The following is a 20,460-nucleotide window of genomic DNA, read 5'->3' as shown; positions in this document are numbered from 1 at the left end:
ATGGATGTAATGAGAAATCTCTGTGGCTTTATGGTAGCACTCTACAGAAAGGTTCTTACAGTTTGTTTGTTTGTTTATTTGTTTGTTTGTTTGTTTTAAATCTCTACTAATTTAAAAAGTTAAACCACCCCATGTCTTGTCTTCCGCGGCAATTCCACTAAGCATAGTTTTTTTCCTTGCTTCCCTCTCCCCACCACTGGTATGGGCTATCAATTACATGTGCCAGCCATCAGGGCGTGACAAAGTATGCTATCAGAGGCATGAAATGGCTCTTGATTTCATAACAGGTATGTTGTTCTACTTCTAGTGATTGGCTGTTTGTATTGTTAAACCAGATTTCCGCACAGAAAACAGCTACAATTTAACACAACAGATGGGGGAAACCCAGTAAGGATGTATAAGATATAAAAAGCATCATCAACAGGCCTAAACCTGAGTATCCATGGACTCTGAACCCTGTAGCTACAGAGCAGATATTCTTTTTGATCACTCACAAAACAATTTTAAAAGCAGACAACATGCTATACTATGAAACAAGTTGGGCTGGAGAGAGGGTTCAGCGGTTAAGAGCACTGACTGCTCTTCCAGAGGTCCTGAGTTCAATTCCCAGCAACCACATGGTGGCTCACAACCATCTGTAATGAGATCTGATGCCCTCTTCTGGTGTGTCTGAAGACAGCTACAGTGTACTTATATACAATAAATAAATAAATCTTTAAAAAAAAAGAAACAAGTTGCAGATATTTTAAAAACCTATCAAGCATGTATTCTTAACACATTGAAATTAAGCTAAGAATAAGATTCATGTGTTTGAAAATGAGGAAACATAATAAATATGTTGTCGAATAAATTACTGTCGAGGCTGGAGAGACAGCAGGGTTGGTACAGGGCTTGCCTTGCTAGCGGGGGGGGGGGGGGGGGCGGTGAACGTGAGCAGTGAGAACTCACGTGTAAAGAGCCCACGTCTGTTGGTACACACTTGTATCCCAGCACTATGGAGGTGGGGACAGGAAGGTCCCTGGGACTCAATGGCCAGCCTATCTTACTATCCTCTTTAACAAGTTCTAAGCCAACCAGTGAGAGACCCTCATGCGTGTGTGTGTGTGTGTGTGTGTGTGTGTGTGTGTACATATTTATGTAATAAGTAATGTACTGTAATATATATTATATATACTATTATACACACACACATGCACGAATACAAGAATTCACAAATCACTTAGAATGTTCTAGACAAACTCTGATTTTAAAATAACCCAATAATGAGTTCTTCATTACTTAAAGAAGCATTTCTTGAGTTACTAATTTCATACTAAAGATAGGTAAGGCATGGGGCTTCCCCTCAAGCAACAGACAGCACGTGGATTCTCACTGACTTTAGTGTGCCTTTCTTCTGCGTCAGGCACTGCTGTAAGTACTGTAGAAGTACATAGGCTACCCAAGACTCCTCCCGGTGCATCAGAAAAGAATTTACACAGGAAATGCCTACTTGGCTAAGAGAAGACTGATATTACAGGTTAGCTGGAAGGGAGGATTGGCCTAGATGTCATTTGGGAGGGTCCTGACAGCTCTCCCAGCCACTAGGCCACAGGCTGGGTCCTGTGCTGACAGACTGGATGGAACACGTATAGTGGCAGGCAGGACACACCTGCTGTCCCTGTTCTTAGAAGGCTGAGGCGGATGGTGAGTCTAAAAGCCAGTGTGGGCCACTTATCCAGATCCTGTTTAAACAAAACAAAAACAAACACAGAAGAGAGAGTGCAGAAACAAAAACAGTAATGGGTTGGAAATGAGCTTGCTAGAGAAGAGACTGGAAGGGGCACAAGGGCCCCAGGTCCTCTAGACTATGGATTCATCCTGAAAGATTTTAAGCTAGTGAGAATCGCACACACACACACACACACACACACACACACACACACACACACACACACACACATATATATATATATATATATATATATATATATATATATCATGGTTTTTAAAAAGAGATTTATTTGGACTTTACGAGTATGAGTGTTGTGCTCAAATTCATGTGCACCGTATCCATGCATGGTGCCTGCAGAGGCCAGAAAAGGGTATCAGATCCCCCAGAAAGCTGCCATGCTGGGAACTGAACCCAAGTCCTGTGCAAAAGGATCCAGTGCTCTTAACCATTGACCCATCTCTCCAGCCCCTGTGATCTAATTTTTATTACCCAGAATTCTCTTGATGATCTATCTATAAAAGCTAGAACAAGCTAGCTAGAATCTGGGAACTCTATTAGAGAACCAGCAGGCAAATTACTTAATGGCAGGGAGATCAGAAGGCCAAACACTGAAACCCAGAGGCTCCCTTCCAGGCCAGGTATTCCATTTCCACTGAAGACCATGGGTTGATCCAAGGCTCAAGGTCTCGGAGCGATTATCATAATGAGAACAAGTAAATGTGCCATGAGCGGACACAGCTCTGCAGATCTGTGCCCTTGTCTGGTAAGGTGGTCCGGGAACCGTACAGTGAGGGGGAGTAAAGAACAAGTTTTGGGAAATCACAGAAATAGAACTGTGCTGCTCAGTGACTGACACCATCGGGAGGGGAAAGAGTGGGGGCTGGCCCCACATTTCTGGTTCGAAAGTTTCTCTGCACTTCAGCCAATCATGCTTCCCTCAGCATCAACTGCTTCTGACAACAGAAAGAAAGAAAAAAAAAACTTCTCTGGCCAAGATCGAGAGCAATCTATGGGTTCAGATATAAATACTTAGAAGTAGTTTGACAATAAATATGTCTGTTCAGCAAAACAGCAGTAGTGGGTACCCTCATCCCCATCTCTGGGGACTGTGTCCTCCTGGATCATGGGGTTTTTAACAGGTTTACAATGCTGGACTTGTTTCCTGACAAGCAAGCCTTGAGTACAATTAGAAGATAGCTGGCTCCCCCACGACATCCATGACACTATTGTACCAATGGACACATCTCGCCTGGCAGGTCACTTACTGTGATACTCAGAGCTCAACATTGGGTAAACACATGACAAACCCCTCTTCTTCCCTCGTAACCTGCATAGCACTCCATAGACCGACCACCCTGAAAGCTGTGAAGTGGGAGGGAGGGTTTTAGGTCAGTTTCAGTTTGACTTTCTTTTTTTTTTTTTTTTTTTTTACATTTTTTGATTTAATTAAAAAAAAATTTTAATGTGTATAACTGGGCACAGTATGCATGCAGTACATGTGCTGGCCAGAAGAGGGGCACCAAATTACCTGGGCGCTGGAGTTACAGATTGTTATCTTGTATGTGGGTGCTGAGAACTGAACCCTAGTCCTCTGGAAGAGTACCTCGTGTTCCTGTTATTTCTCCACACCTGCCTCTCCCAGGTTGATTTCTTTGTGCCCTAAAACCAAAGTGTGCTGTGTTGGGAATTTTGGGGGCCTCTTTGAACAGTTGCTCCTTCAGAGTTATCTCATGCCTCATAGCGAAATTTCATTTAATTTGAGCCAGGTATATTGCCACACACCTTTAATCTCAGCACTAGGGAGGCAGAAACAAGTATATCTCTGTGAGTTCGAGGTCAGCCAGAGATAACTTAATGAGACCCTGTCTCAAAAAAGAAAAAAAACAAAAAAAAAAACAAAAAAAAACAAAAAAACAAAAACAAAAAACAGACGGTTATAATAGCAATAGCTTATATCTCTGGGCATCCACCCAAGTGGGTATCTGTGTTCAAACTCCTCTTTTAATTTATTGTATTTTTAATTATCTTACAAATTGGGTTTCGCACACAAGCTTAGCTTTGGTTAAATTACCCCCAACCTTCCTTCTTCAATGTCCCTCTATGCTCAGCTAAAAAGTCAGTCAGTGACACCAGTTCTCTTTCCTGTGCAGATATAGGGTTGTCTCTGGTCCTTGCTTCTGGGTCCCCTTAGGGCCACACTGTATTTTCAAGTTCACATTAATCACAGTCAGAATCCACGCCATTTCTTTTTTTTTTTTTTTTTTTTTTTTTTTTTTTTTTTTTGGTTCTTTTTTTCGGAGCTGGGGACCAAACCCAGGGCCTTGCGCTTCCTAGGCAAGTCCACGCCATTTCTTAAGAAAATGCCAATGTTGACTAATGGCATCGCCACAATTCCAGTTTCTCTTTCCTTCCTCCAGGCGCACCGAGTCACTCAAAAGTCAAAGGCTTACAACCGTGACTTGGTTGGTTTTTTTTTTTTTTTCATTTTAAGGGAGAAGCAATAAAAGGTTATGTAAAGTTTACAAATTAAAGAAATAATGTCAGAAGAGAAAGGCGCCGAGAGCAACCTCCTCCCATGTTGCATAACCACCTAAAACAGCTTGGCGCATCTCCAGACCATGGCTTTTCTAGATCAGACGATATGTTTTATGTGCATATAAAAATGGAATCATTGCTGTTCACCCTGTTGGGGGGAAGCTTCTCTTTCTCCTTGGAAGCTTTCCACGCTCCATCGGGAAAGGTCTGTCCGACACTCAAAATGATTTTTATCAGACGGCTGGCTGTGCCACAGTTTATCTCTATGTTTGCCCACGGACATCATTATTTATTTATCTCCCCATCTTTGCTTGTTTTGCTACAAGCAAGAGATGAACAGTGCTGAAGGACTGGCCAGCTGCAACAGTTAAACCTTAGCACCACAGATGGTACCGTAGGGCTGCCCTACAGCCTGAGCTGCTAGCCAGAGATTCACGGTTTACGCTGACGACATAGGTTTTTATATTTTTAAGCTGGTGGTGCGTGAAGGATATAATTTTTGTTTTTATTTCTGTAGCAGTAGTATCAAAAACTCACCTGACCATTCCCTCTGCCCTACATTCTCACTGGAGAAAATTAACTTTGAGCTACTACTTTAAGAGAATTTTAGCTGATCTGTGCCTTGTGAGAGATCAAGGGGAAAACCTGCGAATGATTGGTTTCTAAGCTAGTTGGACTCGACCAATACTGAAGGTTCAGTCTTTCACCTAAAATCTTCTGTCTTGACAAAGACCATTTGTTTTTTGGTTTGTTTTTGTTTTTTGTTTTATGGTTTTTTGTTTTTCGTTTTTTACAATATTGCATAACTAGTTACCAGAAAGCAGGTCAGTAAAGTGGATACCAAGATACCAGGACTTCGGAGATAAAGCCTAGGGAAAATGTAGGAGCCAATGACCTGTGAGTGTCATTTGTTTCGCCTGTATTCCTTGAACAACTGGCAGCTGGAAAGCAGATGAGAAAGTCACAGGGCCCTGCAGGGACAGCAGGGTGAGGCTGGCAAGGGCCTTGGTTATTATGCAAGATCCATCCCTCTTTTATTTTGTAGCGCCACAGTGATTAGAGCCCGGCTGTAACAGCCTTCTGTGCCGCCCTAATTGAGGTCCTCCCTTGCATGGAATTTACATCATCTGTAGATAAATATCACCGCATGACATTTTAAAGTCCAAAGGATATTTAAAAACATCAACTTTGCAAGAGACATTTCTTTTTTTTTTAATTTATTTAATACTTAATAATAATTCTTTGGTTTCCGGGCAAACATCCCCCTCCTCCCTCCCCTTCCTTATGGGTGTTCCCCTCCCAACCCTCCCCCCATTGCCGCCCTCCCCCCAACAGTCTAGTTCACTGGGGGTTCAGTCTTAGCAGGACCCAGGGCTTCCCCTTCCACTGGTGCTCTTACTAGGATATTCATTGCTACCTATGAGGTCAGAGTCCAGGGTCAGTCCATGCATAGTCTTTAGGTAGTGGCTTAGTCCCTGGAAGCTCTGGTTGCTTGGCATTGTTGTACATATGGGGTCTCGAGCCCCTTCAAGCTCTTCCAGTTCTTTCTCTGATTCCTTCAACGGGGGTCCTATTCTCAGTTCAGTGGTTTGCTGCTGGCATTCGCCTCTGTATTTGCTGTATTCTGGCTGTGTCTCTCAGGAGAGATCTACATCCGGCTCCTGTCGGTCTGCACTTCTTTGCTTCATCCATCTTGTCTAATTGGGTGGCTGTATATGTATGGGCCACATGTGGGGCAGGCTCTGAATGGGTGTTCCTTCAGTCTCTGTTTTAATCTTTGCCTCTCTCTTCCCTGCCAAGGGTATTCTTGTTCCCCTTTTAGAGAAGGAGTGAAGCATTCACATTTTGATCATCCGTCTTGAGTTTCATTTGTTCTAGGCATCTAGGGTAATTCAGGCATTTGGGCTAATAGCCACTTATCAATGAGTGCATACCATGTATGTCTTTCTGTGATTGGGTTAGCTCACTCAGGATGATATTTTCCAGTTCCAACCATTTGCCTACGAATTTCATAAAGCCGTTGTTTTTGATAGCTGAGTAATATTCCATTGTGTAGATGTACCACATTTTCTGTATCCATTCCTCTGTTGAAGGGCATCTGGGTTCTTTCCAGTTTCTGGCTATTATAAATAAGGCTGCGATGAACATAGTGGAGCAGGTGTCTTTTTTATATGCTGGGGCATCTTTTGGGTATATGCCCAAGAGAGGTATAGCTGGATCCTCAGGCAGTTCAATGTCCAATTTTCTGAGGATCCTCCAGACTGATTTCCAGAATGGTTGTACCAGTCTGCAATCCCACCAACAATGGAGGAGTGTTCCTCTTTCTCCGCATCCTCGCCAGCATCTGCTGTCACCTGAGTTTTTGATCTTAGCCATTCTCACTGGTGTGAGGTGAAATCTCAGGGTTGTTTTGATTTGCATTTCCCGTATGACTAAAGATGTTGAACATTTCTTTAGGTGTTTCTCAGCCATTCGGCATTCCTCAGCTGTGAATTCTTTGTTTAGCTCTGAACCCCATTTTTTAATAGGGTTATTTGTCTCCCTGCGGTCTAACTTCTTGAGTTCTTTGTATATTTTGGATATAAGGCCTCTATCTGTTGTAGGATTGGTAAAGATCGTTTCCCAATCTGTTGGTTGCCGATTTGTTCTAACCACGGTGTCCTTTGCCTTACAGAAGCTTTGCAGTTTTATGAGATCCCATTTGTCGATTCTTGATCTTAGAGCATAAGCCATTGGTGTTTTGTTCAGGAAATTTTTCCCAGTGCCCATGTGTTCCAGATGCTTCCCTAGTTTTTCTTCTATTAGTTTGAGTGTATCAGGTTTGATGTGGAGGTCCTTGATCCACTTGGACTTAAGCTTTGTACAGGGTGATAAGCATGGATCGATCTGCATTCTTCTACATGTTGCCCTCCAGTTGAACCAGCACCATTTGCTGAAAATGCTATCTTTTTTCCATTGGATGGTTTTGGCTCCTTTGTCAAAAATCAAGTGACCATAGGTGTGTGGGTTCATTTCTGGGTATTCAATTCTATTCCATTGGTCTATCTGTCTGTCTCTGTACCAATACCATGCAGTTTTTTCACTATTGCTCTGTAATACTGCTTGAGTTCAGGGATAGTGATTCACCCTGAAGTCCTTTTGTTGTTGAGGATAGCTTTAGCTATCCTGGGTTTTTTGTTATTCCAGATGAATTTGCAAATTGTTCTGTCTAACTCTTTGAAGAATTGGATTGGTATTTTGATGGGGATTGCATTGAATCTGTAGATCGCTTTTGGTAAAATGGCCATTTTTACTATATTAATCCTGCCAATCCATGAGCATGGGAGATCTTTCCATCTTCTGAGGTCTTCTTCAATTTCCTTCTTCAGTGTCTTGTAGTTCTTATTGTACAGATCTTTTACTTGCTTGGTTAAAGTCACACCGAGGTACTTTATATTATTTGGGTCTATTATGAAGGGTGTCGTTTCCCTAATTTCTTTTTCAGCTTGTTTCTCTTTTGTATAGAGGAAGGCTACTGATTTATTTGAGTTAATTTTATACCCAGCCACTTTGCTGAAGTTGTCTATCAGCTTTAGTAGTTCTCTGGTGGAACTTTTGGGATCACTTAAATATACTATCATATCATCTGCAAATAGTGATATTTTGACTTCTTCTTTTCCGATCTGTATCCCCTTGACCTCCTTTTGTTGTCTGATTGCTCTGGCTAGAACTTCAAGAACTATATTGAATAAGTAGGGAGAGAGTGGGCAGCCTTGTCTAGTCCCTGGTTTTAGTGGGATTGCTTCAAGTTTCTCTCCATTTAGTTTAATGTTAGCAACTGGTTTGCTGTATATGGCTTTTACTATGTTTAGGTATGGGCCTTGAATTCCTATTCTTTCCAGGACTTTTATCATGAAGGGGTGTTGAATTTTGTCAAATGCTTTCTCAGCATCTAATGAAATGATCATGTGGTTTTGTTCTTTCAGTTTGTTTATATAATGGATCACGTTGATGGTTTTCCGTATATTAAACCATCCCTGCATGCCTGGGATGAAGCCTACTTGATCATGGTGGATGATTGTTTTGATGTGCTCTTGGATTCGGTTTGCCAGAATTTTATTGAGTATTTTTGCGTCGATATTCATAAGGGAAATTGGTCTGAAGTTCTCTTTCTTTGTTGGGTCTTTGTGTGGTTTAGGTATAAGAGTAATTGTGGCTTCATAGAAGGAATTCGGGAGTGATCCATCTGTTTCAATTTTGTGGAATAGTTTGGATAATATTAGTATGAGGTCTTCTATGAAGGTTTGATAGAATTCTGCACTAAACCCATCTGGACCTGGGCTCTTTTTGGTTGGGAGACCTTTAATGACTGCTTCTATTTCCTTAGGGGTTATGGGGTTGTTTAACTGGTTTATCTGTTCCTGATTTAACTTCGGTACCTGATATTTGTCTAGGAAATTGTCCATTTCCTGTAGATTTTCAAGTTTTGTTGAATATAGGTTTTTATAGTAAGATCTGATGATTTTTTTTAATTTCCTCTGAATCTGTAGTTATGTCTCCCTTTTCATTTCTGATTTTGTTAATTTGTACACACTCTCTGGGTCCTCTCGTTAGTCTGGCTAAGGGCTTATCTATCTTGTTGATTTTCTCAAAGAACCAACTTTTGGTTCTGTTGATTCTTTCTATGGTCCTTTTTGTTTCTACTTGGTTGATTTCAGCTCTGAGTTTGATTATTTCCTGCCTTCTACTCCTCCTGGGTGTATTTGCTTCCTTTTGCTCTACAGCTTTTAGGTGTGCTGTCAAGCTGCTGACATATGCTCTTTCCTGTTTCTTTCTGCAGGCACACAGAGCTATGAGTTTTCCTCTTAGCACAGCTTTCATTGTGTCCCATAAGTTTGGGTATGTTGTACCTTCATTTTCATTAAATTCTAAAAAGTTTTTAATTTCTTTCTTTATTTCTTCCTTGACTAGGTTATCATTGAGTAGAGCATTGTTCAATTTCCACGTATATGTGGGCATTCTTCCCTTATTGTTATTGAAGACCAGTTTTAGGCCGTGGTGGTCTGATAGTACGCATGGGATTATTTCTATCTTTCTGTACCTGTTGGGGCCCGTTTTTTGACCAACTATATGGTCAATTTTGGAGAAAGTACCATGAGGAGCTGAGAAGAAGGTATATCCTTTTGCTTTAGGATAGAATGTTCTATAAATATCTGTTAAGTCCATTTGGCTCATGACTTCTCTTAGTCTGTCTACGTCTCTGTGTAATTTCTGTTTCCATGATCTGTCCATTGATGAGAGTGGGGTGTTGAAATCTCCCACTATTATTGTGTGAGGTGCAATGTGTGTTTTGAGCTTTAGTAAGGTTTCTTTTACGTATGTAGGTGCCCTTGTATTTGGGGCATAGATATTTAGGATTGAGAGTTCATCTTGGTGGATTTTTCCTTTGATGAATATGAAGTGTCCTTCCTTATCTTTTTTGATGACTTTTAATTGAAAATTGATTTTATTTGATATTAGAATGGCTACTCCAGCTTGCTTCTTCTGACCATTTGCTTGGAAAGTTGTTTTCCAGCCTTTCACTCTGAGGTAGTGTCTGTCTTTGTCTCTGAGGTGTGTTTCCTGTAGGCAGCAGAATGCAGGGTCCTCGTTGCGTATCCAGTTTGTTAATCTATGTCTTTTTATTGGGGAGTTGAGGCCATTGATGTTGAGAGATATTAAGGAATAGTGATTATTGCTTCCTGTTATATTCATATTTGGATGTGAGGTTATGTTTGTGTGCTTTTCTTCTCTTTGTTTTGTTGCCAAGACGATTAGTTTCTTGCTTCTTCTAGGGTATAGCTTGCCTCCTTATGTTGGGCTTTACCCTTTATTATCCTTTGTAGTGCTGGATTTGTAGAAAGATATTGTGTAAATTTGGTTTTGTCATGGAATATCTTGGTTTCTCCATCAATGTTAATTGAGAGTTTTGCAGGATACAGTAACCTGGGCTGGCACTTGTGTTCTCTTAGGGTCTGTATGACATCTGTCCAGGATCTTCTGGCCTTCATAGTTTCTGGCGAAAAGTCTGGTGTGATTCTGATAGGTCTGCCTTTATATGTTACTTGACCTTTTTCCCTTACTGCTTTTAATATTCTTTCTTTATTTTGTGCGTTCGGTGTTTTGACTATTATGTGACGGGAGGTGTTTCTTTTCTGGTCCAATCTATTTGGAGTTCTGTAGGCTTCTTGTATGCCTATGGGTATCTCTTTTTTTAGGTTAGGGAAGTTTTCTTCTATGATTTTGTTGAAGATATTTACTGGTCCTTTGAGGTGGGAGTCTTCACTCTCTTCTATACCTATTATCCTTAGGTTTGATCTTCTTATTGAGTCCTGGATTTCCTGTATGTTTTGGACCAGTAGCTTTTTCCACTTTACATTATCTTTGACAGTTGAGTCAATGATTTCTAGGGAATCTTCTGCTCCGAGATTCTCTCTTCCATCTCTTGTATTCTGTTGGTGAGGCTTCTATCTACAGCTCCTTGTCTCTTCTTTTGGTTTTCTATATCCAGGGTTGTTTTCATGTGTTCTTTCTTGATTGCTTCTATTTCCATTTTTAATTCCTTCAACTGTTTGATTGTGTTTTCCTGGAATTCTTTCAGGCATTTTTTCAATTCCTCTCTGTAGGCTTCTACTTGTTCTCTAAGGGAGTTCTTCACATCTTTCTTGAAGTCCTCCAGCATCATGATCAAATATGATTTTGAAACTAGATCTTGCTTTTCTGGTGTGTTTGGATATTCCATGTTTATTTTGGTGGGAGAATTGGGCTCCGATGATGGCATGTAGTCTTGGTTTCTGTTGCTTGGGTTCCTGCGCTTGCCTCTCGCCATCAGATTATCTCTAGTGTTACTTTGTTCTGCTATTTCTGACCGTGGCTAGACTGTCCTATAAGCCTGTGTGTCAGGAGTGCTGTAGACCTGTTTTCCTGTTTTCTTTCAGCCAGTTATGGGGACAGAGTGTTCTGCTTTCGTGCGTGTAGTTTTTCCTCTCTACAGGTCTTCAGCTGTTCCTGTGGGCCTGTGTCTTGAGTTCACCAGGCAGGTCACTTGCAGGGGAAAAGTTGGTCCTACCTGAGGTTCCGAGGCTCAAGTGTGCTCGTGGGGTACTGCCTAAGTCCTCTCCGCGGCGGCAACAACCGAGAAGATCTGCGCCGCTCTTTCCGGGAGCCTCTGTGCACCAGGGTTCCAGATGGCGTTTGGTGTTTTCCTCTGGCGTCTGGATGTGCGCAGAGTGCAGTCTCTTCTGGTTTCCCAGGCATGTCTGCCTCTCTGTAGTTTTAGCTCTCCCTCCCACGGGATTTGGGTGCAGAGAACTGTTTATCCGGTCTGTTTCCTTCAGGTTCCGGCGGTGTCTCAGGCGCAGGGGTCCTGCCGCTCCTGGGCCCTCCCCTGAGGTTCCGAGGCTCAAGTGTGCTCGTGGGGTACTGCCTATGTCCTCTCCGCGGCGGCAGCAACCGAGGAGATCTGCGCCGCTCTTTCCGGGAGCCTCTGTGCACCAGGGTTCCAGATGGCGTTTGGTGTTTTCCTCTGGCGTCTGGATGTGCGCAGAGTGCAGTCTCTTCTGGTTTCCCCGCAAGAGTCATTTCTTAAGACAAAGTAATAATAATTAATAATAAACGGCACAGTGCCGAACGGTTTGGACTGGTTTCAAAGAATTCATTTTGCTAAGTGCAGACACGTTGGGACGCACAGCCCGTTTTCCCAGTGGAGTAGGGTTTGACCTCCCAGTCCTCTTCTTCCCCTTGCTTGGAGATCGTTCAGAAGGGTTTGCATAGAGCTTTGCGTTCGGATTTTATCTTCCTTGAAATGGCACTCAGGAGAGCTGAACAGCGATGGCGGTCAGGGATTCAGTCCTCCATGCCTTCTCATCTTCAACACACAGAATGGTGTTCTAGATTGTAAGGCATCCGCAAGGTCATTTCTCAGTGCACGATTAGTGCCCGACATCGTTCTCAGGCCCCAGGGTATTTCAGTGAATCTTTGACTCCAGTAGGCTTATCATGGGACGAGGGGTGTCCACTTCCCTTGTCAGGACTCCTCCCACTGCTCCAGGCCACTCCCCCTCTCTTTGGGTCAGTCAGTTATAAACTAATAGGTAAAGGGCAACCAGTCTAAGATGGCCGTGCCTACTTCATAAGCAGCAAGGGATTTAATTCTAATGTTTACTTTGTGCATATTTCAGTATGAGGAAAGAAATTTATCTGGACAGAGCTCTTGAGAAAAGTCTTCTCAAGAGAACCGAGGGCTCTACCCTGTCTGCACCCTCATCTTTCTTCTAACCTGGTCCAGAATGAGTCATAAAGTCGTTTATGTTTCCTAAAGAATCTGCCTCTTCCTCTGGTCTCTACCTGCCCTGGAGCGAGAAAGCAGCCTAACCTGATGATCTACTCCAGGGATGGAGGCTGGCTCTCCATGCTACGGGATGCCACATGTGGTAACTGGCACACTCGGGCACTGTGTGTGAGTGTGAAGATGAAGAAAAGGGAAATGCAGAGATCACCAAATCTTGGGGAAAGCAAATTAAAAGTATGATGATACTTCTTAGATATCTATTAGGAGGAACAAGTTCATTTTAGCAGACAGTGGTGGGAAGGCTGGGTACCAGTCAGAGGCAGTACACTGCACTTACGCATAGTGGTACAGACAATGCAACCTCTGTGGAGAACAGGTCTGTGTCTTCCTGTAACGTTAATCAGACATTTGGGCTCAATGAGGTGACTCATTTGCCACTGAGCCTAAGGACCTGAGTTCAATTCCCAGAGCCCACAGTAGAGGGAGAGTACAGATGAGCGCTCATAGGCACACACAAGAAATGAACAAATAAATCAAGTAATAAATAAATAAAGTAATAAATATAAAGTAATAAATAAATAAAGTAATAAAATAAAAACTTTACAAATAAATCCAAACAAAAAACAGCATATGATTCAAGTGTCTAAGTTTGTTTTTTCAAAAACAAAACTGAGGCACATAAAACCCCATAAAAGGGGCTGGAGAGACAGCTCAGTGGTTAAGAGCACTGACTACCCTTCCAGAGGTCCTGAGTTCAATTGCGAGAGAGAGAGAGAGAGAGAGAGAGAGAGAGAGAGAGAGAGAGAGGAGAGAGAGAGAATCTCCAGGACTTGGGAAATGGGATACTGACAAGTCAGGGCAGCAGCTTCCTATTTTTCTGGTAGGAAGCAGGTTAGATGATGAACAGGAAAATGGATGTGTTGGTGTGAAATGGCGGGTGACAGAAAGCGCCCCATCAAGACACTAGAGCAGCCTATGTCTGAGGAGCCAAACTCTAGGAGAAGTGAAGGAGGCAGCCGTCATGCAGGACATTCAGGGAGAGCCTTCGATGGAGGGAAAATATCAAACGCATGTCTGCAGACTTCTAGGGTCTACCCAGAGGATGAGATTATTAAGGGAAAACAAAACCAAACACCCGCCTCACATAGCAGCTCATACATGGCTGGGCTTCTGGAGACTGGGCAGTGGGACCGGAGTAAGTTTGCAGGAGAAAGAGCTGAAGAAGGTGGCCTCACTTAGGAAACCAGTTCAGACAGGACATGAAGCCATAGCGACGCTGGCATCGCATGCCACACATACATGAAGCTTTGGAGAACTTTCATGAAACACAGCAAAGTGCTCTGACTTGCATTTTAAAATCTAACTCCTAACAGGTGTGGCAGCTGTTACGCTCTGGATATGAAATGTCCCCATAGGCTCTCGTGGGACCATTAAAACGTGGAACCTCACTAAACGCTTAGTAGCCTTGCTGGGGCCAGGCCTGGACCGGTTCCCACCTAGGCTGCCTATCTACTTCCAGACTGCAGCAATGGTGGGATCAGTTGTCTCCTGTGCTTGGGCCTCGAGTGGATTACGCTCTCTCCAACTATGAGCCCAAGCCATTCCCTCTTCCCTGAGTTGGTCTATCAGGCGTTTGTCACAGCTATGAGACAAAACACTAAGGCAAGGACTCGCGGGAGTTTAAAAGAGCAGACCCCACAGCTTTCCAACTTAACTTAGTAGGCCAGGCCCCCGTCACTATATCAAACACATTGGCTGTATGCAAAACAAATTTAGATCACGTTTGAATACGCTAATGGGGACTCTTCAGTCTCCTCTGGCAGTTGTAGGAGACAAGTGTAGTCCTTGGGATTCTCAGCTTCTACCAGCCCCCTCTATAGTTTGATTAGTGGCCCCTTCCTACATCTCGAAAGGCAGCAATGCAGCTCCCTCAAATCTCTCTCCCCTCTGGTCCCTTCTACCCTCACATCTTACCTTTCTCTGTTTCCCTCTGTGTGCCGATTGGTTGCTTTTGCCAAGTTGGAGTTTGAGTTGTCTGGCAACGGAAGCCTCAACTAAGCAAATGCTTCCCTCAGACTGGACCGCAGGGGGAACTGTAGGACATTTTATTGGTTAATGGTTGATCTGGGAGGGCGCAGCTCACTATGTGCAAACCCACTCCTGGGCAGGTAGTCCAGGATTGTATGAGAAAGCAGGCTGGGCAAGCCATGGAGCAGACCAGTAAGCAGTGGTCCTTGGTGGCCTCAGCTTCAGTTCCTGCCTCCAGATTCCTGCCCTGACTTCCTTTCCTGGTGGACTGTAAGCTCTCAGATGAAATGAACCTTCTATTTCCATGTTGCTGGCTGTGGTATTTGTCACAGTAATAGAAAGCAAGCCTGTGACTCCCCTACCTGTCTTCTTTCTTTCTTAGATACTTGCATTTATATTTGGTTCCCCTCTACAGTACCCGATATTCTCTTTCTTTGGGGAGCCTTGACTTAATAGCAATCAAGACCCCCATTTGCTTGAAACATCTGCATTCTCAGGTTCTGGAGGTCCATGTGAGAACTTTGATGGGGGTGGGATCACTTTTCTGTCTGTTACAGAAGTGCCCTGCTCTACCCACTGTAGAGACATGGTTAAATCTGACCTATTTTCCATTGGAAGGGTCAACCTTGTGAACTCTCATTTTTGAACCGTGACACCAGAGCTCTTCCCCACTTGCCTTTGTTCTTCCTCCCTCTATCCTGTGGAAAGTGCTATACCTGAAATTGAACTCAGTCACTGAAGTCTTCTCCCCCCGTGTGGAGAGTAACAAGGTGTTGAGTTCTTTAAAGAGTCTTTACACGAAGCTCTGAGATCACATGAAATGAACACATTATGGTCTCTTTGTTCTGCCATAGAATTTCTTCTGCAATTTTAGATATGTGAGACTTTTAGAGACTAGGCTATGTAAAACATCAAAAGTAATCATGTTTCCTGAGAGCTAATCACGTAATTAACGTAGCAACCCACATAGTCTCCACATATTACATTTTCAGAGCAAAACTAATGCAAGATTAGCGTGGCATGCCACTGGTGTTGACACCACTTGCTGACAGCACAGTGGGCAAGCTGTCACAAGCCTGGGTGCTGGTGTGCAACTCCAGCTTGAATCCTGGCCGTAATGACTTTGTGACCTCAGCTTGTGGAATTATGTTACTTCCAGAGGCTTCCAGGAGTCCGACCAAGGACAAATGTACAGTGGCCCTAGGGAGGAGACACAGACTACCTCACCTTTGTTCACAGAGGCCTTCTAATCACTAAGCTTTGCCGATAGCTAGCATTCTGCCTCACACAGTTCACAGGTCCCTCTATGGATCCAGCCCTGGCTTCAGTCAGGTTGGACGTGCCTCGTTCTCCCTTTGGAAAGCTGGCCTACTTGTCCTTTCATTTCACATTCATGCAAATGCCAGTTCCCAAAGGGATTCTGTCTGCATCCCACCGAGACTGTTCTTATTATAATAGCGTAACAAAACTTCCATTTTTATAACGTCTCCTTAGAAGTTGGGGTTCACCTTGCCTATTCCTCATGATGTCTGTAAGCAGAGATAAAAGTCCTTGTTTCTCATAAGGACACTGTAAAGTCAGCTTTCCACACAGACAGCCATTTAAAGATGCTCTGATGGAAGGACAGTTTACAGTGTCATAGGAACTGCAAAAAGAAATCAGTAAGACAGGCAAGAACACACTGGTGTCCCTGAGCCTAAGAGGCCAATGGTGGGAGGGCTGGCTGTGAAGAACTGGGAGGCAGAAAGAGGTCAGGAGCTAAAAGCAATCCAGGGCCACACCACTCCTCCACCTGTCCAAGGAAAGGAGAAGGAAGGGAAGGAAATTGTGTCCTACTCAAACCTAGTTGGGAAGCAGGTGTGGTAATAGATGTAGTAAATCACAGCAATGAGGAGGAGGAGGAGGAAGCAGAAAGATTATGAGTTCAAGGCCAGCCTGAACTACATTTTTAAAAAAGACCTGTCTGAGTCTCACCCCACAGCTGGTTGGAAACTGGATGATGAAGTTCACTGTGGGCCATTTCCTGACAGGCAGATGGGAAAGAGTGGACCGTGATCTGTAGGAGTGAAGGGAAGGCACCCCGCGTGGTGGCGGGAACCCCACGTGTACCCCCTGTTTAGATCCCGATCCTTTTGATTTGGGGCACCTTTGTCCTCAACACTGCCCGTGGTGACGGGGGAGAGGTCTTAAACTACTTACAGATCCACTGAACTTTCTATGGACGTAAGGCTTAACTGAGGAATCGCTGAGGGGTCCCACCACACCGCGACTGGTCCAGCTACAGGGTACCGGAACTCTCCTCACTCCTCTGTCCTTTTCCAGGGTGGAGCTTCAGCATGGGCTCAGCCTACCAGTTCCACAGCTGGCGCGTCTTCGTCATCGTCTGTGCCCTCCCGTGCGTCTCCTCGGTGGTGGCCCTCACCTTCATGCCCGAAAGCCCTCGGTTCTTGCTGGAGGTACTGCCTGTTGTTACAGAAGCACACTAGAAAGGCTTCCTTGCTGATCCCAGGACAGCACGTCCGCCTCTTTGGGAGGCGCCTTCTCCCTACCCACCACGGAAGTTTGCCGGAGAGGGAGGTTGTGGGGGGGGGGGGGTTGGTATCACGGAGACAGGCTTTAAGCAAAGGGGTGGTGCAAAAACTGTCTCGCAGTTAAAACCGCTCAGACTCTTCCCTAAGCAAATAGTTTTCACTCAGTGAAGGGATTTTGTTCACTGTTTAATAAGTAAAGCGTTATTGTCCACAGATATATTCCTAGTTGAAGGTGCCTTCTTTGACCTGCTGCTATATAGCGGTACCCGCAGCCTGTGTGCTTCAGTGATGAATGGAGTAGCTAAACGCATCTGCACGGTTACCTACCGTGTGCGCTGAAAACTTAGCAGTGACCGGAAAGCTAGGGCTATAAATGCCCTAGCCTCTGACTGCCTCTGTATTTCTCAGGTAGGAAAACATGATGAAGCCTGGATGATTCTGAAGCTAATTCATGATACCAACATGAGAGCCCGGGGCCAGCCAGAGAAGGTCTTCACGGTGAGTCTGCTCCTCAGAGAAACCTTGAGGCCGGAGTTCAGAAAGTTTTCTGTAAGGAGGCAGACTTTTAAAACCTTGCCAGCCACAGAGCCTCTGTCACAGCTACTTAGCTCTGTCTTTGCTGTGCAAAAGCAAGCAGCCTTAGAGAATATCTAAACCATGAGCCTTGGCTGTGTTCTAATAAAACTTTATTTACACAAATGGGCAGGGAGTTTTGTTTAGCCCAGAGACTACCAACCTACCCACACCTATCTAAAACTCCAAGCCTCTGTGGTTGGTTAAATAATACTAACCTGAGAGACAGAGTTTAACAGAAAGACAACAGTTTAATCTCAAATTTATTCTTCCTGGCTCAGTACCAGAAGTCTTGGTGGTAGGGATCACCAATAGATTCTCGTTGTACTATTATGGGAGAAGACTTGGGTCTCTGCTCTGTCAGGCCACTCCCCTGCCTCAGCTGAGACTTGCTTGCACATGCTGCTTTACCATGAAATTCAGGGTAACATGGGGTCTCTTGGGTAAAACTCGGTTCCACTATGTGCCTGCTTCGGGGCCTGAGCCACAAGACCAAGGCCCAGCTTCTTATCTACAAAATACTTGGAATATCACTGTACTGATAGAGTCCAGTTGAGAGGAGGGGGTCTCTTCTTCAGCTACCACAACACTGTCTAGACCCAATGTTTTCCATAAGTGCCAGGGGTTCAAACTCAGGCCCCCACAATTTAGAACAGCAAGCAGACTTACTGCTGAGCCGTCTCCCCAGTCCTCAGCTGGCTTCTCTTTAAACCCTGTGTATTCTCTTTGGCCGGCCTCATCTACTTCCTGCATCTTGGAGCTCATCTTCAAGAAGGCTAAATGCTTCCCCATTGCCCCGTACACTGTGTTCCCTCCTACATCTCCTTCCCTCCTTCCCTTCCCCAGATTCCTCCACAGTTCCCACACATGGCAAGTAGCATCCTTCTCTGACAGTCTCTGACCAAATCCTGCAGTCCCGGAGGCCTTAGTCAAGATGGACGCTGTGGATGTAGTTTCCCTGACATGGGCGTGCTCTCACTTCTTTGTGTTGCTTGAAGACTATGATGCTTGATGCTTACATCTCACAGGAGAACCAATGAATTATGAAGAACAAATATTGATCACTGGGGAGGTGAAAGCTCTCAAAAGTTCAATGCCGGATGATTTTGTTTGTTTGTTTGTTCTTGTTTTTAAGAATGAAAAATAGGAAGTGGGCATTGCTTATACACCGTTGTAAGCCCAGCGCTTGAGAGTCTGAGACAATAGGATCTCAAATTTAAGATTGGCCTGGCCAACAGAGTAAGACACTCTCTCAACAAAATAACCAAGAAAAAGAAGTTCTCAAATTACTTTATTTGAAAACTCATATTTAATTCAGAAGTGGTTTTTGGTTAGGTAAAGATACTTTGTTCATAGAGTCAAAAGGAGACACTGCCTACCTAGCACAATTTGAAAAACGCCAAGAGACCCAGCCTCTAACAATATGCCCACTCAGCCCATACACACCATGTTCTCTTTATCCCCAAACAGGGAAAAGTGAGCTCTCAACCCCCTTTCTTTCCCCTTTCACTCCCTCCCCACCCACATCATTCTTTCCCAGTATTGAAAGTCTGCTCCACGAACCTACCTCAAGCCACAGGTGTACCTTATCACACTGAACCTTCACCGTCTCCCTTATATGACTGAAGAGTCGGGGTTGATGATTCTCAAAAGAAACATCTTCCACTGCAGCCAACTATGGGTGTCACTGGGCAGCCACTGGCTTGCCTGCGGGCAAAGGAAGAACGGGTCATGGTGATGCTCTACAGATGAGAGTCAACATTTAAAAAGCCACATTAGTCAAATAATTAGATGCCCCCACCCCCAAATAATATCCAAGTAAAGTAACCATAAATGTAGAAGCTCGTCTCACTCGGGTATTTGATCTGCTGGCGTGGGCCTTTACAGTAAAGAAACAACAGGAGGCATTTGTCTCTTGGCGTCTCATACCGCTTGCTCCCCTTCCCCTTCTCTGTGGCATCCCCCTCACTAAGTCATAGTCAGTTCCTTTAGATGGCCTCTATGTGTGTAGATCTCGGCCAGTGTTCTCACGTGTATGAAGAATTCTTACCAGATACCATTTTCCGTTAAGAGTTGGGTTTAAAATAACTTGCCTGAACGTGAGGCTGAGCACTCTGCACTCTGCTGCTGCCCACAGGTAAATAAAATCAAGACTCCCAAGCAAATAGATGAGCTGATTGAGATTGAGAGTGACACAGGAACCTGGTACCGGAGGTGTTTTGTTCGGATCCGCACAGAACTGTACGGAGTAAGTATGCGTTGTCTTAACAGCCTGTATGCCAAAATCTGACATTTGGGGGTGGTCAAAGAGGAACTGACTATGCCTTTCCAACGAGGAGGACTTGTCCTTTGATCTAGGACACTTGTCTCTTGCACTAGGACCAGGAAACGGGACCCCTTTGGGCTCAGAGCTAGCAGATGTGCTCCACCTCGAGGAAGGAAGGTGTCATGTCAGGAGATAGGGTAATGAAAATCTGTCTTGGTATCTATTGGCTTCCAGAAAGCTGGAAAGTGAATGTTCCTGGGCAAGCTTGGTGGGAAAGACCTGTAATTCCAGGTACCCAGGAGGCTGAGGCAGGAGGATTGAAAGTTCAAGGCCAGACTAGGCTTAGAGAGAACCTGTCTCAAAACAAAACAAAACAAAACAAAACAAAACAAAACAAAAAAGTATGGTGGAACACTTTGTCTAGCACACGTGAGGTCCCAGGTTCAGTGACTAGTACTGCAAGAAGAGAGAGAGAGGGAGAGAGAGAGATAGAAGAAGGAGGAGGAGG

The 20,460-nt window shown here is 44.2% G+C and overlaps 1 protein-coding gene across 1 annotated transcript in view; it reads left to right on the top strand.

Moving 5' to 3' along the window:
- The window catches only part of Sv2c (synaptic vesicle glycoprotein 2c), a 195,538-nt gene that overhangs the window by 142,451 nt on the left and 32,627 nt on the right, over positions 1–20,460 (top strand). Inside the window, exons 5-7 of the mRNA NM_031593.2 lie at positions 16,905–17,038; positions 17,522–17,611; positions 19,824–19,934. Of these exons, the coding sequence (NP_113781.1) occupies positions 16,905–17,038; positions 17,522–17,611; positions 19,824–19,934 (335 nt within the window). The remainder of the gene's footprint in view (positions 1–16,904; positions 17,039–17,521; positions 17,612–19,823; positions 19,935–20,460) is intronic.

The sequence above is a fragment of the Rattus norvegicus genome, chromosome 2 (assembly GCF_036323735.1).
Source record: "Rattus norvegicus strain BN/NHsdMcwi chromosome 2, GRCr8, whole genome shotgun sequence".
Lineage (NCBI taxonomy): Eukaryota > Metazoa > Chordata > Mammalia > Rodentia > Muridae > Rattus > Rattus norvegicus.
Note: the sequence above shows the minus strand (reverse complement) of the source record. Positions and strands in the feature narration are given on the sequence as shown.